The sequence below is a fragment of the Microtus pennsylvanicus genome, chromosome 1 (genome assembly GCF_037038515.1).
Source record: "Microtus pennsylvanicus isolate mMicPen1 chromosome 1, mMicPen1.hap1, whole genome shotgun sequence".
Taxonomy (NCBI): Eukaryota; Metazoa; Chordata; class Mammalia; order Rodentia; family Cricetidae; genus Microtus; species Microtus pennsylvanicus.
This window is the reverse complement of record NC_134579.1, coordinates 197,384,617-197,404,885: the sequence shown is the minus strand read 5'-3', so window position 1 is coordinate 197,404,885 and position 20,269 is coordinate 197,384,617. Positions and strand designations below refer to the sequence as shown.

The 20,269-nt window shown below is 38.0% G+C and overlaps 1 protein-coding gene across 4 annotated transcripts in view; it reads right to left on the bottom strand.

Annotated features, from left to right (window-relative positions):
• The window catches only part of Vta1 (vesicle trafficking 1), a 54,781-nt gene that overhangs the window by 27,258 nt on the left and 7,254 nt on the right, over positions 1–20,269 (bottom strand). For 3 of the 4 annotated variants that reach the window (XM_075948513.1, XM_075948524.1, XM_075948528.1), the window contains exons 2-4: positions 6,395–6,489; positions 3,267–3,394; positions 2,486–2,561 (exon numbers count right to left, since the gene is read on the bottom strand). In XM_075948513.1, the coding sequence (XP_075804628.1) occupies positions 2,486–2,561; positions 3,267–3,394; positions 6,395–6,489 (299 nt within the window). The remainder of the gene's footprint in view (positions 1–2,485; positions 2,562–3,266; positions 3,395–6,394; positions 6,490–20,269) is intronic. The other variant, XM_075948532.1, reaches the window with a different exon arrangement.

Genomic DNA, 20,269 nt, shown 5'->3' with positions numbered 1-20,269 from the left:
TTGATTAGATCTGTTGGATGTTTCTTCATGTTTGGTTCACATCATATATTTTGAACAGCACTGCTACAAACTATTTAATATTGAATAGGATAATGGTGATGTTGGCTTGCTCCAATACTAGTGATGCCAGGTTTCATAACCTGGTTAAAGAGGCCCATGTGTTTTCCTTATAATTTTACTCTTTCTATCTTTGAAGCAATTAAGTAATCTGAAGGAAGATAATTAATAGTATTAAATGCTATAAAGAGTTTCTCTGTTCTTCCATTATTTACTCACTTTATTATATGGCCCCAATGATTTTAAAACATAGGTTATTGTCCACAGTTATCAGACTTGCACTGATGTCCACACCTTTCTTATCCATTCTCCTTCTATTCCTTTATTTACTTATAAATATTCTAAATAGATGATTTATTTATTTAGAGATAGGGTCTAAACATAGCTTAGGTTGGTCTCCAACTTGACATCTTCCTCCCTCCATGTTCCACATTCAGAACCACAGGTGTGCACCACCATGTCCAGAGGAAGTTGTTCTTTATACAGACAATGCGGCCCCTTTAAGGTGTGTCCTGTGTCTCTTGATTATGACCACACTATGCATTTTTTTTTTTTTTGCACAAGAAGGTCTAACCTAATGCAGTGCTTTGCAGTCATTTTTATAAGAGTACTGGTTCCTGTTATAAAAGACTGCTATTGAGAATCAAATCGGGTACTTAGGGTGTTCTATGCTACTGGCACTTCATTGTTTTAGATAGTCTTTGTATAGAGAAATAGGAAATAGGCAGTATATGCTTTTTACACATATTACATACACGTTGTCAATACATATTCACAAAACATGCAAATTATGTACATAAAACAACATATACACATATGCATAAAGTGTATATATATAAACCAATGTATTCAGAAGCATGAAGTAAGATCCTCTAATTTTGCAACACAATATACTTCTCTCTCTCCTCTTGCACTTAGTTTCTATCACAGTGAAAACCTGCTTCCTTCTGTCTTTACCCATTTGTTTAATCCCAGGATAGAGCAAGCCACTTTATAACTGCCAACTTACCCTAGATAAGCCTATAAAAAGTTCAATACTGAAAATTTTGCAATAAAGCTGACATATAATTTGTAATGTATAAATGTTATGCATATTAATTATTATTTTGATAAACAGATGTTGGTCTAAATAATACTCCTCCCAAAATACATAATTCTAACTAATAATGTTCCTTTATAGCCCTTTCCAAATCTGTTTCCCTTGCTCTCCTAAAGAAGTCCTTAAAAGTACTTTTCTTCTCTTTCCTGTTTTTTTTTATTAGATGAACTTTTCTATTAGCTACCTATTATACACAGGCAAACATGCAAAGCATACCATTTGACTCTTCTTTTGACCAGCATTTCTACAAAATGTATCCATATTCTAGGCTACATCACGTCAATTCTGTATCACCCTGAATAACATCACAATTTTGCATATCAATTGCTGAGATGTAGACATCTCAGTTGTTTTCAGATTTTGCTATTATGAATAAATTTCCAATGAGTAAGCTCTTCTTCTAGACATAAGTTTTTATTTCTCTTGGGTAAGTACCAGAAAAGGAAGTGCTGGTAGAAAAGGTGGGAGTGTGTTTAATTTTATAAAACCTGCCAATTCTTTCCATAAGTAGTTACAACATCTAACATTTTCACCAAGCACAGTTTGAAAGATCTGGTTTTTCTTCGTTCTAAACATTTCAGGGGCCAGTATTTGTTTGGATGAGTTTAGTGATTGTTGAAGCTATTGGTTTTATTTTGTGTTGTGTTTTTTTTTCTTTTTAAATCAGTGACTGAGTAGGTTTTAAAAATCTCCAACTATAACTACAAATTTTTAAACATTTTGTACTAAGTATTTCATATAATTTGAAAATCTTGTTATGTAGTATACAGACATTTGTGTCTATACCATTTTCTTCAAGAACTGAAGGAAATGTCCTGACTGCTAGGAAATGTCTCATCTAATATGAGACAGTAAAATGGAGAAGCTTACTTTGCTTAGCATTGCTGCTTGGCTTTTGGTGACTTAGTATATGACATGAATGTCCTTTTATACACTTTTACTTTAGAAAGGGCAGCTGAGCTGTCTCTCCTGCCCCATCTTCATCTTTGTCAAGTGAATAATGGTATTGATAGGATTTTGATAAACAACTTTTTATTTCTGCTTTTCTTTTGTTCCATACTTTTTCTTTAAGCATTTGTATTTACAATTACATTACCTTCTTGTTTCTTTTTCTTTTCTTCTTTAAGTGATAAATCAAATATCTTCCAAAGCATTCCTACCCTATGTGTAAAATGTTGTTTCATTTGACTTTCAAAATGTAGTTGGAAAAATGACCATTTTTGCTTCCATTCACACTTCTGACAGACATGATGGTCTGAAGAAACAATAAGACATAAAACAATAGAAAGCAACACTGCTCCTCTTCAGTTGAGACAGGCACACACTCACCTCATCTGTCAGCTCGCCAAACACTGTTATGACATCGATTAAAAGGCTAGCAGTGTAGAAGGACTTGATCATGTTTCTGGAAGAGAACAGGTGCTCGAATTTAAATTAAACAAACACTGAAATACAGTCAAGAACCTATACAAATATGTTTAAAAACACTGAAATCAGTGCTTGAAATGAAGTTGATTTCAAGAACATAAATGGAAGCCCACTGCTAATGTCATCACAAAAATCTGACACACTGGACCTAAGTAAATGCTACAAGTTTTTTTTTTTTTTCGTGAAGTTTGATTTAGCAATGTCAACTATTACCGGAATCTATATAAAAGAACAATGTATTTCTATGGTTTTAAATACTTTAATAATGACCAGTCATCTAATTTGGCTAGTACTCTTTCTTGTTTTGTGTATGATTTATTTTTTGAGACAGTGTCTTAGATGTTGCCTCTATTAGCTTTGAGTTTTTGATGATCTTAACTCGAAATAGCTATGTGCCACCACACCCAGCTAGACTGGTATGCTTTGAAATTTGACATCATCAGGACAAATTTGTTTTGACTAAAATCAACTCAGATTTTTCACTAACTGTAAAGAGTGGCTAGCTGGGACAAATATACTGAGAAATAGTCCTCTTGTAACCTAAAAATCACTGTATATTACAGGTCCAAAATTTAGAAACCAATACTCAGGTGGACACAGTATTCAACTGGAAACTAGACAATTCTGGTCTGAAAGTAGCCAAACTTATAAAAAAACAATTTTATATTCCTTCCTCACTTACTTGTGAAACCGTCCCGCTCGATCCTCATTGTCTGCATACAAGAACATTTTCAAAGCATAATTCTCCAAATGGGCACAACCAACTATTTCTTGAGTAACAGCTTCATTATCTCCCAGCTGTTTCTTAAGCTAAAAAAAAAAATCAGACACATAGCTCATGATTTTGGGTTCTCAGAAGGGTCTGTTTAGGAACAATTAACTCAAAAAAAGGAACAATTAATTCTAGTAATTACTTTAAATAAATTACTTTACTTTCATTTCAATAAAAACTAACAGCAAATCTTATAAAATAGCTCTACTCCAGCCTCCTGTACTCAAACAAAAGCCCAACTTCCTCACAAGGATGAAAACGTAAAAGTACAATGGGGCTTTCAAGATGAAAACAACCAAAAATAAAAGACAACATTGCCAAGTACCCTGGTGAAGAATCAAACCCATCTAACTATTACCCAGCCACTAACAAGTACCCTAAGATGGAACTAGAAACTTCTCAAGCACATAATTTAAAACTTAACTTTGACCTATTTCAGTTTGTATCAAATATATAAAAATAAAATTATGAGTATCACTGTGTTTAAAATAGTGCCTCTAGAGCACAGTGTTTAAAGGAGAGCTCACAGCAAACTAGGAGAGGAATAAGGTGACAAATTTATTACCAGATTATTTTAGCTTAGACACATATAATAGCCCAAGTCAATGCAGTTTACAATTATGCAGATTTTCAGTTTGCAAATCCCTCTACTACACAAAAAGTAATTTGAAATAGTTTGAAACTCAAGTAGTTTCTTTTGCTTGTCTAGAACCATTAAACTGAAATAAAAAAAATTTCAGGAACATCAGATTTAGGCAACCATATCACTAAAATTGCTTTTGTTAGAGGCTGGCTGGAAAAAGAGTTCAGGGTTAGGAGCACTTGTTGCTCTTGCACAAGACCTGGGTTTAGTGCCCAGCACCCACACAGTGGTTTACAAAAATCTATCACTTGAGTACCAGGGGTATCTGATGTCCCCCCCCCTTTTTTTTTTGGTTTTTCGAGACAGGGTTTCTCTGTAGCTTTGGTGCCTGTCCCAGAACTAGCTCTTGTAGACCAGGCTGGCCTCGAACTCCCAGAGATCCGCCTGCCTCTGCCTCCCGAGTGCTGGGATTAAAGGCGTGCACCACCACCGCCCGGCTCTGACGTCCTCTTATGGATTCTGTAGACACTGCACACATGGGGAACACTCACATACATGCAGACAATCTCTCTGTCTCTTCTCTCTCTCTCTCACACACACACACACAAATGTGGATTGCCTAAAAGTCAGTCAAAGTAAAAACACTGACAATTAAAGCAGAATAATTTAATATCCAGATGAGATATATGAAATGTTGGAATTTAAGGTAATTTTGCCTAACCTTACTCTAAATAACAGCAAAAATCCAGGTAAATCCCCATATAACACAATTTATTGTGTTTAACCTGTAAACTGATTTGTAAAGCAGATTTAGTCCTAAAAATTAGTGAAAATAGGCCACTTCATCTTATGCTCAAACAAAAATATCTCATAAAATCATGAGATATTTGAATTTAAAGTACAATGCAAACACTGTATCACAGAGATATGCATGCATAATTGTTGACTTTACCTCACTTGTCGTGAGTGCATGCCTTGTGAAGAACTGAGTTCTGCTTAGTCTAAAGCTTTTATCTTAGCTGTTATTCCTAGTACTGAAGAAACACAATCTGTATAAATGTCTGTGACAGGTGGAACTTTACACATTCACCGTGATGTATGAAAGTTACTGTCCATCTTCCACAGCAGCATCTCAAGCAACAGCACTCTGATTCACCTTATATCCATGCAAGCAGCATTAGAAACCAGGGACTCTGGGTAAGTAGACATTGACAGTCACAGAGGACACTTAATCTATGGCTGCCAATTATAACTAGGCTATGAGTTCTAAGCTGTTATAGGCTGTAAGTTCTATGTTGATCTAGCCCTTTGATCTGAATAGTAACTTTGGAATAATAAAGTAAAACAATGAAAACCTTAAAAGGTTCTGGGTTAATATAAATTTTAGTATGTATTATTTTTGTTTCTTTAAGCCAAATAATGCAAGTGATCCAATTAAAAAAAAAACAGGAAACAAGCACACAGCTATCAAACTACCAAAGGAACACTCAGAGCAGATGCCCGACTGTGTCACTGTCTGCCTGTGAGAAATAAACAAGGTGGTATGCTTTTCTGTTGCTGTGGCAAAAACTAAGGAAGGGAAGGGAAGGATTTATTTGGTTTACACTTCCAGGTCACAGTCCATCATTAAGGGAAGTCATGGCAGGAACTCAGGGCAGAAACTGTGAATGAATTCCTTATTGGCTTGCTCTCTGGCTTTTAGGTAGCTCTTTCGACAGTTCAAGCCAACCTGCCTTAGTATGACATCACCCACAGTGGGCTGAGACCTGTTGCACCAATTACCATGGACATGCCAACAGGCTAATCTGATCAAAGCAATTCTTCAACTGAATTTCCCTCTTCCTAGTGACTCAGATTGCACCAAGTGACAAGATAAACTAACCATGACACCAGGATAGCAGGGCACAGGGTCACTGAGTGGACCTTGATTACTAATACAAGTAATGGTTGGCATTATATTCTTTATTCAGTAACACTCAATCCAAACAATTCAACCTTCTGTTAATCTACCCACACAATAACGTTCCCGCTCCCCACAGTGAAGAGGGAGACATTCTCATCCACCTCTGTCCAGCCAGGAGAGGAGAGTGCCCTGCCATGAAGAGGATAAGCAACTGGAACCATCTCCTTCATGATTCCTTCCATGAAATATCCCACTTTATTCCGGGAGGAGCCATTTAAGAATTCCTCGGTCAGTAAGCCAGATGACCATGTGAACGAAGTTAAGAAAGGATGAGCAGAAAGCCATCAACAATAATGCATATGCAATGATAACTCAGTCTACTTTACACTTGGAACTCCCCTGCATACAGTGTTAAGAGTTTTCTTCAGGTATAATGATATTGCTAAGTGTTGCCAGAGGAAGGGCTGAAATGACAGAAGACACATGCACAAAAACACAAAATAAAATGCCATCTAAAACAGGCAGATAGTAAGTTATTATTGTTTAACTTACAGCTTCTAACTGATCCATTAGCTTTGATAAAAATTTACGACACTCAGGAGTTTTACTATCAATCTTCATTCCAGTTTGCATAGCATATAAGCGACCTACACAAAAAAGAAAAATAAGTTGCTTTTAAATTTCTATACATTTTAAAAATATCCACCAGTTATTTAATTACATCCATGATTATAAACTTTATAGCATCCATTCATGAGGATAAATTCCATTTGTTAGGATAAAAGTGGATGGAGGAACAGTTTGAATCTTTGATAAAATGTCCACAACCATTTTCTGATCAACCTTAGCTGCTCTATAATCTGGTATTTCCCTTTTTCCATGACATCGATCTCATGGTCCTTGTGTCTGGGCTTCCATGATTGTTGCTCTTGAGGTAAGTAAGTACTGCTGACTGGACACCAGGAGTGTGTGATTATTGCAGGCTCCTCCCAACTCCCAGAGGTTCAAGAGCCTTTGCAACATATTTTGAGTAGAATACCTAGTCATTCTGCTAAGCATGCAAATTAAGGAAACACCATTCTTGTTCCCCCCAAGTGGTTTGTGGACAGTCTTATTCTTCACAGCCTCGGACTTAACAGCTGAGCATGTCTTTTCCTATACGCCTTTTCAGAACATCCAGAAAGTTGAGGAGTATCTGTCAGTTCTCTAAACAAGACAAGGTTTCACATTCTTGAGAGCTGTCTCATGCTTCCCCTGTTGAAACACGCAACAGCACTGTTTTTTTGACTCTAGGCTTCACCTTTGGTTTAGTTTCCTGGCTTTTTAAATGCTATCTTGTGAGATGGGAAGCAGCTGAACTTTTATACTTTAAAATTTTTAAGAGACTGAGTATTTAAAATATTTTTACCTAGTAAGAAATTCAGAACGTATATAAATTTAAAATAAAATTATATTTATTCTTGATTTTACCACAAAATTCTCACCTAAACAATGCAAGAGAACCACTATGCTAACACATTTTTCTAAGTAAGGCCTTCTTTGCTGTCAAAAGGATGTACAATTTAACTTGTGAGTCAAAGCATTAAAGTAAAAAAGACAAGACAAGACAAAATACAACCCATGTAAAGAATGCCCAACATGTGCCAGATTAGTGGTGCTGATAGTCAACTTGGGCAAGGATGCCAACAGAGGCTTGAGCTAAGATTTATAGGGAGAACTGTTCCAGTTATTTCAATGTATGCTTTCCTTTAAATAAATACACCTCTTTAAAGACTAATAAAAGCATTTTCAATAAGGCTAAAGCAAAGACCTCCTTAACACAACAGTTTTTCTTTGCCGAGAACTAGAAATGTTTATGGTGGTGACTACGGGATGAACACACACACACACACACACACACACACACACACACACACACACACACACACACACACACACAACGCCCCCTTCTGCAAACTCAGCACATCCTGGAGAAGGCAGCACTAGTGTTTTCACATGGGTTCTTCCAGCACATGCACTCTGGGGCAATTCTCAACTGTTATAACTGGTCTTGTGTTATGGCACCTCCTAGTGGATGTATTCACAAGTTGGGTAAGAGGGAACCAAGAGGTAGCTTTTCAAGTGCCATTTCTGAGAGCTACTTTAAGGTGTGCTTTAACACAAAGTACCACTATATAATTACATCTATAATTATAATCTATGCAAGAGCCTGTGTCTGTTAAACTCACAAAACCTGATATTAGACAAAAACCTGTGTCAACCTGGGGATTGAAAGTAGCTGATATTAAACAAAAACTTGTGTCAACCTGGGGATTGAAAGTAGCATCTCGTTGCATTTCCTAATGATATTACCTATTTTCTAGATATCTTGGTACTGTATGAATTAGGACAGCTATCAAAATTAAAATCTTCTACTAAACTGATTTTCTTTGTAACAAACTGGTTTGAAGAACTATTTTTTTTCTTTTTTTTGGTTTTCTTGAAGGTGGGGAAGAAGAGGTAGGGACTACAACAGGGGCTAATGCTAAATTAACACAATACTAACGAACTATAATCCCAGTCTTAGTTCTTTACTTGAGATCAGACAGAATTCTGTCTCATTCAAAGACCCTTCTAGCCCATACTGCTTCATAATCATCACCTACCAGTGTTCCCTTGGTTCCCCTGCTCAGTCCTAACCCAAACTTGTTATCACTTCAGGAGATCAGGATTGCAGTCCTCAGGATAATAATTATTTTTTTTAATTGAGAAAAGGAAAAAAAAGTATCCGCCTCCTCCCAGCCTCCCATTTCCCTCCCCCTCCTCCCACCCTTCTCCCCCTCCCCCAAACTCCTCTCCCCTTCCCTCTCCAGTCCATAGAGCAGTCAGGGTTCCCTGCCCTGTGGAAAGTCCAAGGTCCGCCCCCCTCCGTCCATGTCTAGGAAGGTGAACATCCAAACTGGCTAGGCTCCCACCAAAGCCAGAACATGAAGTAGGGTTAAAACCCCGTGCCATTGTCCTTGGCTTCTCATCAGCCCTCATTGTTCGCCATGTTCAGAGAGTCCAGTTTTATCCCATGCTTGACCCTAGAGTGGCTCCCAGGAGGCTATGGTGATGTCCCCAGTTAGTCCCTTGGGCAGCTAAGGATAGGGAATCTGAAATGACCCTATCCTATAGCAATACTGACGAATATCTTGCATATCACCATAGAACCTTCATCTGGTGATGGATGGAGATAGAGACAGAGACCCACACTGGAGCACTGGACTGAGCTCCCAAGGTCCCAATGAGGAGCAGAAGGAGGGAGAAGATGAGCAAGGAAGTCAGGACCACGAGGGGTGCACCCACCCAGTGAGACAATGAGGCTGATCTATTGGGAGCTCACCAAGGCCAGCTGGACTGTGACTGAAAAAGCATGGGATAATAATTATTTTTATTCCCTCACAGTCCACCTATCTTGGGACTTACAAGTTACCTTTAGGAGTTCTGCTGTTATCTAATTTGTAATGTTTCCCCCAAATCTTCTCAACTCTCTCAGCCTGCTCGTGTCCTCTGACACCCAATGTTATTCTATCCGCAATGGCCTGTGGATTTCAGGGTCTATTCTTGACCATCTTACACACTTCTGAAACTTTCTTGATTACATGCATATTACTGTAGTAGAGACTGCTAGGTGCTTTCCCATATGTCTGTTTTCCATCTTTTTGCTATGGAGACATGTGTACAGTCAAAGATTATATTTTGCAACATTCGAAACAAAAGTATGGTCTTGTACAATAACCGAGACTAACACCACAGAGCCAGAAACTGCTGGGAGAGATGTCAGCAAAGTCTCCTTACAGCCATAACGGCAGGGAAGGATCTCACCTTCTTCATTTTTTCCTTGCCATCTAGACTACTACTACTTGGTAACTCAACTCTAGTATTCACCTGGAGTATATGCAACCTTCACAATGCTAGCTCTGAAACTCCTTGAGCTTGGGATCCTGTAACTTCACAGAGATGCACACTGACAGGTGTACTGTTAGCAAGCCTTTATTTTAATCAAGGGAGCAAATCCTCATTTTACTTGGCTCATTAGTTCATTTTTTTCTACAATAAACAGGATAATCTAAATCTAATATAAATACAGAGACAAACTTACTGACCTCTAAAGCATTATGTGTTCTGTTCACTCTGCCGTTCCACAAATGAATTACCATCACAAGCTCATGTGCAGCTGAAGTTGTCTATCAAGCACAACTCGTGAATGCAATACTCTGTTCTTCTAATGTTTAACTATATGCACAACTCCAGGCTTCCAGTTCCTTAGCACCTTTTCAATTTAAATTATAATCTGTCTTCTTTCAGCTATCTCTGTAACCGGATTTAATTGTACAATATATTTTTCTTTTGGCTTTTTGGGATAAGAGTATTGCTCTGACTCTCAGGCTGGCCTGGGACTCACTATATAGCCTAAAGCTAGCTTTAAGCCTGCAGGTATTTGCTGTGCTTCAGCCTCCTAAGTGCTGGGGCTAGACAGCCATGCCACCATGCCTGTTGTGGTGACTTGAATAAGAATTTTCTCATAGGCTTAAAGATTTTAAGATGTGTACCACAGTTGGTGGACTGTTTGGGAAGACTAAGAGGTGACAAGGCCTTATTGGAGGAGTTGTGGCCTTATTGGGGGAAGTATGTCACTGGGGGCAGGCTCTGAGGTTCCAAAAGCCAATAACATTCCCAACTTTTCTCTCTGCCTCTAACTTGCGGATAAGATGTAAGCTCTCAGATACTATTTCATCACCATGCCTACCTATTTGCTGCTACCACCGCTGTCACCACCACCACCACGATAGTCACAGATTCTCCCTCTGAAAATGTTAAGTAAGCTCCTAATTAAATGTTTTTTTTAAAAAAAATAAGTTATTTGGTCATGGTGTCTTTTCATAGAAATAGAACAGTAACCAGATATCTGTCTACAATATACTTTTCTATGTGAACATCCTATGTGACTATACTTCTACCTGTAAATCTTTTTATTATAGCGTCCTGGCAAAAACATACTCAAATATATACATATTTTAACTACCCCTTTTCTCTATATTTGTATGAAAGCAGCACAGACTGCTGGCAAACTGTCATGACTGCTAATCTCAAATAAACTTAAAATGTACTTTCCCCAAATGCCAAGCTTTATTTTAAACACATTTTAATCTCTTTAAAACATGGACTTCTACAAATACACACAAAAATTAGCACACATTAATTAACTGATCACTATGGAGACACCGGTCAGTATAAGATGATAATGTGGGGGGGGGGGCTGGAGAGATGGCTCAGGTTAAGAGCACTGGCTGCTCTTCCAGAGGTCCTGAGTTCAATTCCCAGCAACCACATGGTGGCTCACAGCCATCTGTAATGAGATCTGGTGCCCTCTCTGGCCTTCAGGCATACATGCAGATAGAACACTGTGTACACAATAAATAAATTTTTTAAAAAAAATTTATAAAAAAAAGATGATAATGTGTGGCAAGATTTTTCACTTCTATGTGCCTTTTCTAATCTTCTCTCACAGTATGGACAGCGGACATTACCTTGGGTCACTATTCAAGGACAACAGCGATTTAGACCAACTTGGAGAACAAGTGACTATCTGACACAGTTAAAGCCCAGGTAGAGAAGGAGTGACGCTGATTCCTAGACTTACCTTGTCTTCTATAACAGCCCCAGGGAAACGACTGGAAAATTAAGTCAGCACTTTCTTGCTACCATACATGATTTAGTGTCATGTGAGAGATTTAAGGACCTTATTTAGCTTCTGTTATTTACAATATATAGAAAAATGTGTATCTATTTCCTCTGAAGGAAAGATACAATATATATAGAGAAATGTTTATCTATTTCCTCTGAAGGAAAAATAACATTGTTTATACCTCACCACTATCATCCAGATTCTTATTCTTTAGGAACACTAGAAACACAATGTAATAATATTTATGGACATGACCTAAACTGTGCCCCCTTCATTTGTGTGTGTGTATGTGTGTATCTATCTATATTACTCTGCATTGTAAAGACATTGTTATATAGTAAGATCCTTAACTTAACAATTAGATCCTCTCAAATTCTGAATTGACACCTTTGTACTAGTTATGTGTTGTGACATATATGATCACACTGTGAACTCTGAGTGTGCATTTGCATTAATTAAACAATCAATCTTGGATCAGGAGGTGGAACCAGCAACTAGTTGACAGAAAGTAATCATAGAGTCAGAGGGAGGTTGGAAAACAGAGAGATGTGCAGAAAGTAGTAGGGAGCGACTTTGAGTGTGGTGGTCCTTTTTGGTTTAGAGGTGGAAGAGACTCTGAGACACCAATGAAGACGAAGGTCAGCTAGTTGCTCCTCAACCTCTCTGAGATAGCAGGTTTTCACCCCAGCCTCTGACTGTACTGGTGAATAGAGCGATAGAGATTTAGTTAAAAACTACATTTGGTGGTGGCAGCAGGAGGTAGGTCTAGAGGGATTTAGAAGTCCTGACCAGCTACTGCCTGAGAAGTTAGCCAATAACTGAGGAGCCACAGTTGATGGATGAAACAGCAGTAGATTCAGGTTCAGGCATAGCGGGTGATAAAATAACACTTATGTGGTTTACAATTTGAAGTTTGGAAAGTGTAATAGAAGATACATTCTTTAATACTAATAAAAATAAGACCTTTAAACTCTTTATGAAAATTAAAAAATATCTGCAGCCATGTGGAAGGGAAAAAAGGATCAGTTTCATGAAGAGCTATTTGGCACAAGCAATTCATTGTAGTGACAGAAATATGAACATTAATATGTAACACAGGTAGAAGAAATGCATGTGTAGCTAAAGTTGCCAACAAGAAAATATTTCATATTGGAATTTCTTTAAGGAATGGGATGGATAGATTTTAGTTTCTTGAGATTATAATATAATTACACCATTTTCCCACTTCCATGTGCACCTTCATCCCAGCTCTTTTTCAAATTTATGGTCTCTTTTTGTTTGTTTTCATGAATAAATATTATTTGATGATGAGTAATGAGGTATGTTTGCAAAAGGATTAAGTACTTTCCAAACCAACTTTAATTTAATGTGAGGCATTTGGGAAACAAACATTCACTAATCATGAAGGTATGCATTATTCAAAGTTCCACAGACTCTGAAAAATAAATGTTCTAACAGGTCTTGCTTATCCAAGAGAAGTGTAAAAAGGTTTAACATGCAAATACAAAATTTTACACACAGACACACACAGACACACACACACCAGAGAATAAGGTTTTATTACATCAAAAGAACATGACATTAAATACTATGATATACATTAATGTTTAAAAACAAAACTTATTTGAAAAGATAGAACTGAAAATACTACACTATATTAAGTTTGTTATAAATACCTGCTATATCATCAGTATTATCCTTTGTGAAGCAACTTCTGAGTCGAACATTGAATTACACTGCAGTTCTTATAGCAGGTATAATTGTACTACTTTCCAAAGTAAAACAACAGTAACAATCTCCTCCCCTGCCAATACACATACACTTTGACCACAAATCAAATCAAAACAAAACAAAGAACAAAAAGACAGAATAAATGAATGTCTACTAAAGGGTACGCATTCTTCCTTCATCAGACAAGCATATTGGAGCCCTTGTAAGCTACAACTACTTTTAAGAAAAAGTTACTCTTAACTCCTCCTAAAAGATGAAATGAAAATTGACCTATAAATTAATATATCTAGGTTTTTAATATCTACAAATCAGCCAATATTCACACTTCCATGCTGGATACTAGCATTGTGTTGACACACCGCAGGCATTTGATTATTAACATGATGCCATAAGCTGGCCCAGCAGGAGCAGGACTGTGCTCTAGGATACTTTTAAGGCTGAGGTAGACGATTGTCAGGTCCAAGGCTGGCCTGTGAAACTGGGAGATGTCAAGGCTTACCTAAGCAGCCTAGAAAAAAAAAAACCCTGAACAAAATACATGAAGCAAGTTTCCTGAATGTTATCTAGAGAAAAGCTACAAGCATGGAACAGTTAAACCAGACCAGCATTCTGCATGGAGACACACTCTCAACTCAGGGGAAAGACAACAGCTCCAAGCCAGGACAATATGTCCTCTGGTTGAATTGGGGAAATAAAAACTAAGTTTGTCTTTAATTCTTATTTATTTATTTATTTGTTTATTTATTTGTTTATTTATTTATTTATTTTTATTAGTTATCTAGCTTCAGAAAGAATGAGTTATAAGGTGAAAGCTAGGGTATTGGCCAGGAGGAAGCTAAGAAAGTAGGCCATTGTTCTGCATGGCCAAACATAGCTAATGTTAGTCAAATACCAGTAAGGGTATGTGCGTGAGGAAACTTCACAAGGCCAAAGAATGCACACAGCCTATGTGTCTACCCCTTACCAAGCATACATACTGTGTTAGAATACATTTATGGCCAGGCGGTGGTGCAGTGGTGGTGCATGCCTTTAATCCCAGCATTAAGGAGGCAGAGACAGGTGGATCTCTGTGAGTTCAAGGCCAGCCTCCTCTACAAGAGCTAGTTCCAGACAGGCTCCAAAAGCTAGAGAAACCCTGTCTCAAAAACAACAAAACAAAACAAAACAAAACAAACAAACAGAAACAACAACAACAAAAAACCCAATTATGTTCCAACTAGAACACGGAGAGTCTTGGCTATTTACCCAGGATATTCAGTAGACTCCAAAACCATACTTTAGCAGTTAGACCAACCTGTTCCTAGAGAAAGCCTCTTTTATGAATACTCTCCAAAGCCTATTTTATCCGTTCTTCCCAAAATAAATATAAACAATAATGGCGACAAATAATGCCAGAAACCAGCAAAGGAACAAAGCACAAAGAGATCCACTGAACCACTAATACCTTGAATATTGGCCAGATAAAATTTTCCAAAGTGTTCTATGTCCAAGCAAAAATTACTAACCATGTTGATGTGAAAATGTGATGCATAAAGCAATAAGCCAACAATTCAAGTGGATCAATCAATGATAAGATGATGTAAATATCAGATGAAAGCCAAATACTAGGAGAAAAATATGAAAGTTATTTACATAAAAGTAAGTAAGGAGAAATGTACGCAAAGGGCCTCAAATGTAATCTCTAGAAATAATTATGCAAAGTGAAAAATTCACTTGATATGATTAGTAATGGTACAGTATAAACATAAAAAGAAAAAATGGTTAGTGAGCCTTAAAAATAGCAAGAGAAACCACCCAAAATAAAACTAGGGAAAACCAATCTTAAGAAAAGAAGAAAAACAAACAACTTAAAACCAGCCTCTGGGGGTCCAGAAAAATGTCAAGTGCTTAGCTTACATGTGACTAGATTCCCAAATGAAGAGAGCCAGCCAGAAAGGTGTCCAAAACGGGGTGAAGAAAAAACAATGTACAGCAGGCACGAATGCATCCTTCAAAAAGAAAGCCTGAGATGAAAGCGCATGTCCTCACAGCAGAGGTTGAGATAATGTCAGCATCAAACTGAGTTAAGAAATGACATAGTTCCGGGAGAGAAAAGACAACACCACCAGATTTAAAGCTGAGGCTACAAAGGAAGGAAAATGATGAGAATGATATTTATATAGTCAAATATATGAGAGATTAGTTTCTTACTTAATAAAATTAAAACAGAATGGTTAGAAAAGTAAAAATGTACTACAGAAAATGTGAGATATGTATGAACACATACATGCCAACTATAGGCAAAAGACATGGAAAAACAATACATCCTTCATGGGTAAAGTTTTATATCATATGACAGCAGATTCTGATGCCTTAATGCAAACTTTACAATAATCACTAATAAATAGAAATCTATTAATCTCACATTGGAAACATTGGAAGAATGACAGAATCCTTAAACAAACAAAAACAAATTCTTGCAGGCTCTAGTGACATGGCTTAGTGGTTAAGAGCACTCCAGCTGTTGAGAGCATCTAGGTTCTAATCCCAGCACCTACATGGAAGATCAAAACTCTGTAATTTCCATTTCAAGTCATTCAATGCCCTCTTCTGCCCTTTGCAGGTAAAATCACTCAATGTCCCTTCCCCCCCAAGAGCACCCTAATTATGTACCAAAGAGACAGAAAAGGAAAGAAAAACCAGGAAAAGCAAATACAAAAATGATAGCAAGAATACCCAAGAGAAATGAAAGGATTTCCCTGGGAAGGGGAAATAGAAGAGCTCCTGGGTAAACTGGGTGTGGGATGGAAGGGGTAGGGAGAATGAAGGCATCCAGTTGGGCAGGCTGGGGGTAGGACAGAGTGACAGAGTAATGAAAGAGGTGTCTTGATGGGGGGAGGAGGCATTTCCAGGGTAAGGGAAAAACATGATGCCAGGAAAACTTCCAGGAATCCTGGAAGGATGACCCCAGCTAAGACTCCTAGCAATAATGCAGAGGGTGTCTGAACTAGCCTTCTCCTGCAATCAGATTGGTGACTACCCTAATTGTTATTAGAGAACCTTCATCCAGTAACTGGGAGAAGCAGATGCAGAGATCCACAGCCAAGCCCTGGGCCAAACTCTGGGAAATCCTGTTGAAGAGATGGCGGAAGAGGTAGGGTGTTCAAGGTCATCACAAGGGAACCCATAGAAACAATGAACCTGGGCTCACAGGCGCTCACAGACTCTGAACCAACAGCTATGATTCCTGGATAGGACCAACGTAGACCCTTTACATATGAAGGAGAGTTGTACAGCTTGGTCTATCTGCAGGACTCCTAGCAGTGGGATCAGGGCCTGTCCCTAATGCTTGGGTTGGGTTTTGGGAACCTATTCCCCATATTAGGTTGCCTCACCCAGGCTGAATACAAAGGGAGGTTCTTAGTTTTGCCTCCACTTGACATGTCATGCTTTGTTGAGACCCATGGGAGGCTTGTCCCTTTTTGAATAGAAACAGAGGAGTGGCAGAAGGAGGCAGGCAGAGGAGAGGTAGGCGGGCAGAGGAGAGGTAGGCGGGCAGAGGAGAGGTAGGCGGGCAGAGGAGAGGTAGGGGAGGGGGGCATGAAAAGGAGGAGACGAGGGTAGGGAAACTGATTCATTGCAAAATAAATAAAAACTATACACAGCCAATAACATTTGCCAAAGGATGAACTCGGGTCGGAAGCCGTGTTTGTGCTAGGCTAGGCCAATATGCCATTCATTATCCTACATTGTTTCTCAAATCGCTGCTCTTCCTCATTGTTGCAGGAGCTGTGAAATAAAGAGCTGAAAAGTAAAAAAAAAAAAAAAAAAAAAAAAAAAATATAATAAAAAGTAGGCTCATATTCAAGCACATTAATAATTACATTAAACAAATAATTTACTCCAATTAAAAGGACAAAGCTGCCATCTGAGAAAAAAATATAAGACTTAAGAATATATTCTGTCTTCAGGACTCCAGTGAATTGGAATAATAATTACTTAAAAATAACATTAAATTAAAATTTATCAAGAGTCACGAACCCTCATAATCATTTAAAAGTGGTCAAATCAAATTAATTTACCACAAAATATTGTGAAGCGGATGCTGCTTTTGTTTCAAGATTACTAATAAAGTGCATACTTCCTGCCATCTGATTCTCAAAGATGCTAAAACCATATCAAAAAAAAAAGACAGCCTCTTAGACAAATGATGCTGAGAGAACTGGATGAATGGTCAGGTGTACAAGTGTCAATCTTGATCTTATGTCCCTCAAAGATCAACTGGAAATGGATACAAGTGCCTAAAAAAAGACTTGAAATCCCAGGGGAAACACTTCACATTAGAAGTATAGGCACAGACTTTGGAACAGGATCCAAAACAGCTTAGAGATAATATCAAGAATTGGCAAATGTAATTACATAAAATTACGAAGATTCTATACAGCAAAGCAAACAATTACCAAGAAAGAGACAATCTGAAGAGCGTGAGAAAATCTTTGCCATTACATATCCAGGGAAGTAATATTCAGGATATACAGATAATTAAAATACAAAAGAGTAATCCAAGAAATAAATGAACAAATGTGCATTATTCACAACAACCCAGAGCCAATGAATACAGAAAAAAAAAGCCAACATTTTTCGTCATTATGGAAATGTAAATCCAAACTACAATGAGATTTTTATCTTATATAAATCAGAATAGCTAAACCTAAAACCAACAAATGCTGGTATTTGTGAGTGGCACAGTCAAACATTGAGCGGGAATGTAAACTAGTATATCCACCATAAAAATCAGGACGGAGCATCCTCAGAAAACAGAATTAGCATGTGATCTACCTACACCATTCTCAAGTATACTCTTAAAGGACATTGAGCCTATAATTAGTGATCCTAGAGAAGCTAAATAAGGAGAACCCAAAGAAAAACATATAGGCATCCTCCTGAATATTAACCTTCAGCAGGTGATGAAAGGAGACAGAGACAGAGACCCACATTGGAGCACCGGACATAAATCTCAAGGTCCAAATCAGGAGCAGAAGGAGAGAGAGCACGAGCAAGGAACTCAGGACCGCGAGGGGTGCACCCACACACTGAGACAATGGGGATGTTCTACTGGGAACTCACCAAGGCCAGCTGGCCTGGGTCTGGAAAAGCCTGGGATAAAACCGGACTCTCTGAACATAGCGGACAATGAGGACTACTGAGAACTCAAGAACAATGGCAATGGGTTTCTGATCCTACTGCACGCACTGGCTTTGTGGGAGCCTAGGCAGTTTGGATGTTCAACTTACTAGACCTGCATGGAGGTGGGGGTTCCTTGGACTTCCCACAGGACAGGGAACCCTGATTGCTTTTCGGGCTGGGGGGGGACTTAATTGGGGGAGGGGGAGAGAAATGGGAGGTGGTGGCGGGGAAGAGACAGAAATCTTTAATAAATAAATAAATTAAAAAAAAAAACAAGGGTAGCTTATTGTAGAGATACCTGTATATCCATGTGTACTGAGACACTACTCACTACAGGCAAGCTGTAAGACTAACAGGTATCATCAACAAGAAGATACAATGTCTGTCTGTCTGTCTGTCTGTCTGTCTGTCTGTCTGTCTGTCTCTCTCTCTCTCTCTCTCTCTCTCACACACACACACACAATGGAATTTTATCCATACACAAAGAATGAAGTCATATTATTGGAAGAAAAATGTAGGAGGGCCCCGGGGGCCGCTTGTTTGCCCTCACTGCACAGAACCGAAATACACACAAAAACTATATTAATTAAAAGAATGCCTGGCCCATTAGCTCTAGTTTCTTATTTGCTAACTCTCATATTAATTTAACTCATTTCTATTAATTTGTATATTGCCATGTGGTAGTGATTTACCATCAAAGATTCTAACCCTGCATCTGTCTCAGGCGGAGGATCCATAGCGTCCCTCTCTGACTCCGCCCTTCTTTTCCCCAGCATTCAGTTCCGTCTTGCCCACTTACTTAAGTTCTGTCCTATTGACAGGCCAAGACAGTTTCTTTATTCATTAACCAAGACAGAAGGACCTCCCATATTAGAAAAATGGACAGAATTGGCTATCATCATGCCAGTGAAGCAAGTCAACTGTGAAAGGCAAATACCGTATTTTCTCTCATCTGTTGAAGCAGGGGGAAATGAGAAAGATGACATTAAAGTAGAAAGAAGACTACTGTGACAGAGAAAGAGGATGAGAAAGAAGGGGTAAAAAAGGTAATGGGGTCATCAAGTACATTATATGTGCAAGTGTCACAACAACGTCCACTATTTACATATCATTAAAAATAAACGAAATTTTACAAAATGAAGCAAACAAGTCATGTAACCAAGTAACAGGTTAGGATATCACTTAGGCACAATCTGGCTCTAGTCACCCAACCTTCTATCACTCAAGCTCTCACAGCACGCACATACACAGCATTTTATATGTGCTATGTATATGCAGCCACAAATTATATATACTAGAGTATATAATTCTTCATACTTCTTTTTTACAGGATGCTGTGGGTATTTTCTGTAATAAATGTAACTATCATTTCCACAGTAATATAAGATTCTATTATATCAGCCCAACATAAATGACTTGAACTTATCCATACTAGCTTTCAGCATATCATAAAAATAGCTTCATGTTGGACACTTTTATACTACCATTGTCTCCTTTATGCCCATTTTACTCAACTGAACTACCAAGGTAAAAGTGTATTATATATTCTCTTCACATAGTGACTATTTGATTATAAAGTAAGATCTTAATGTGGTAAGAATCCTTGATATAATCATGAATCATCATTATTATCATTCTTGGCATAGTCAGGCATTTTTCCCTCAAAGAACTGAAGGCTAAGAAAGTCAGGAGGCAAGTTACAGAAGACAGCAGGTGTGAATTTGCACATAACTTTACATTTTAGTCACTTCAGGCAAAAGTTACCTGTAATGAGTTTAAGTGAGAAGCCATGTGGTTCTTTATTTTTCTGTTATGTATTC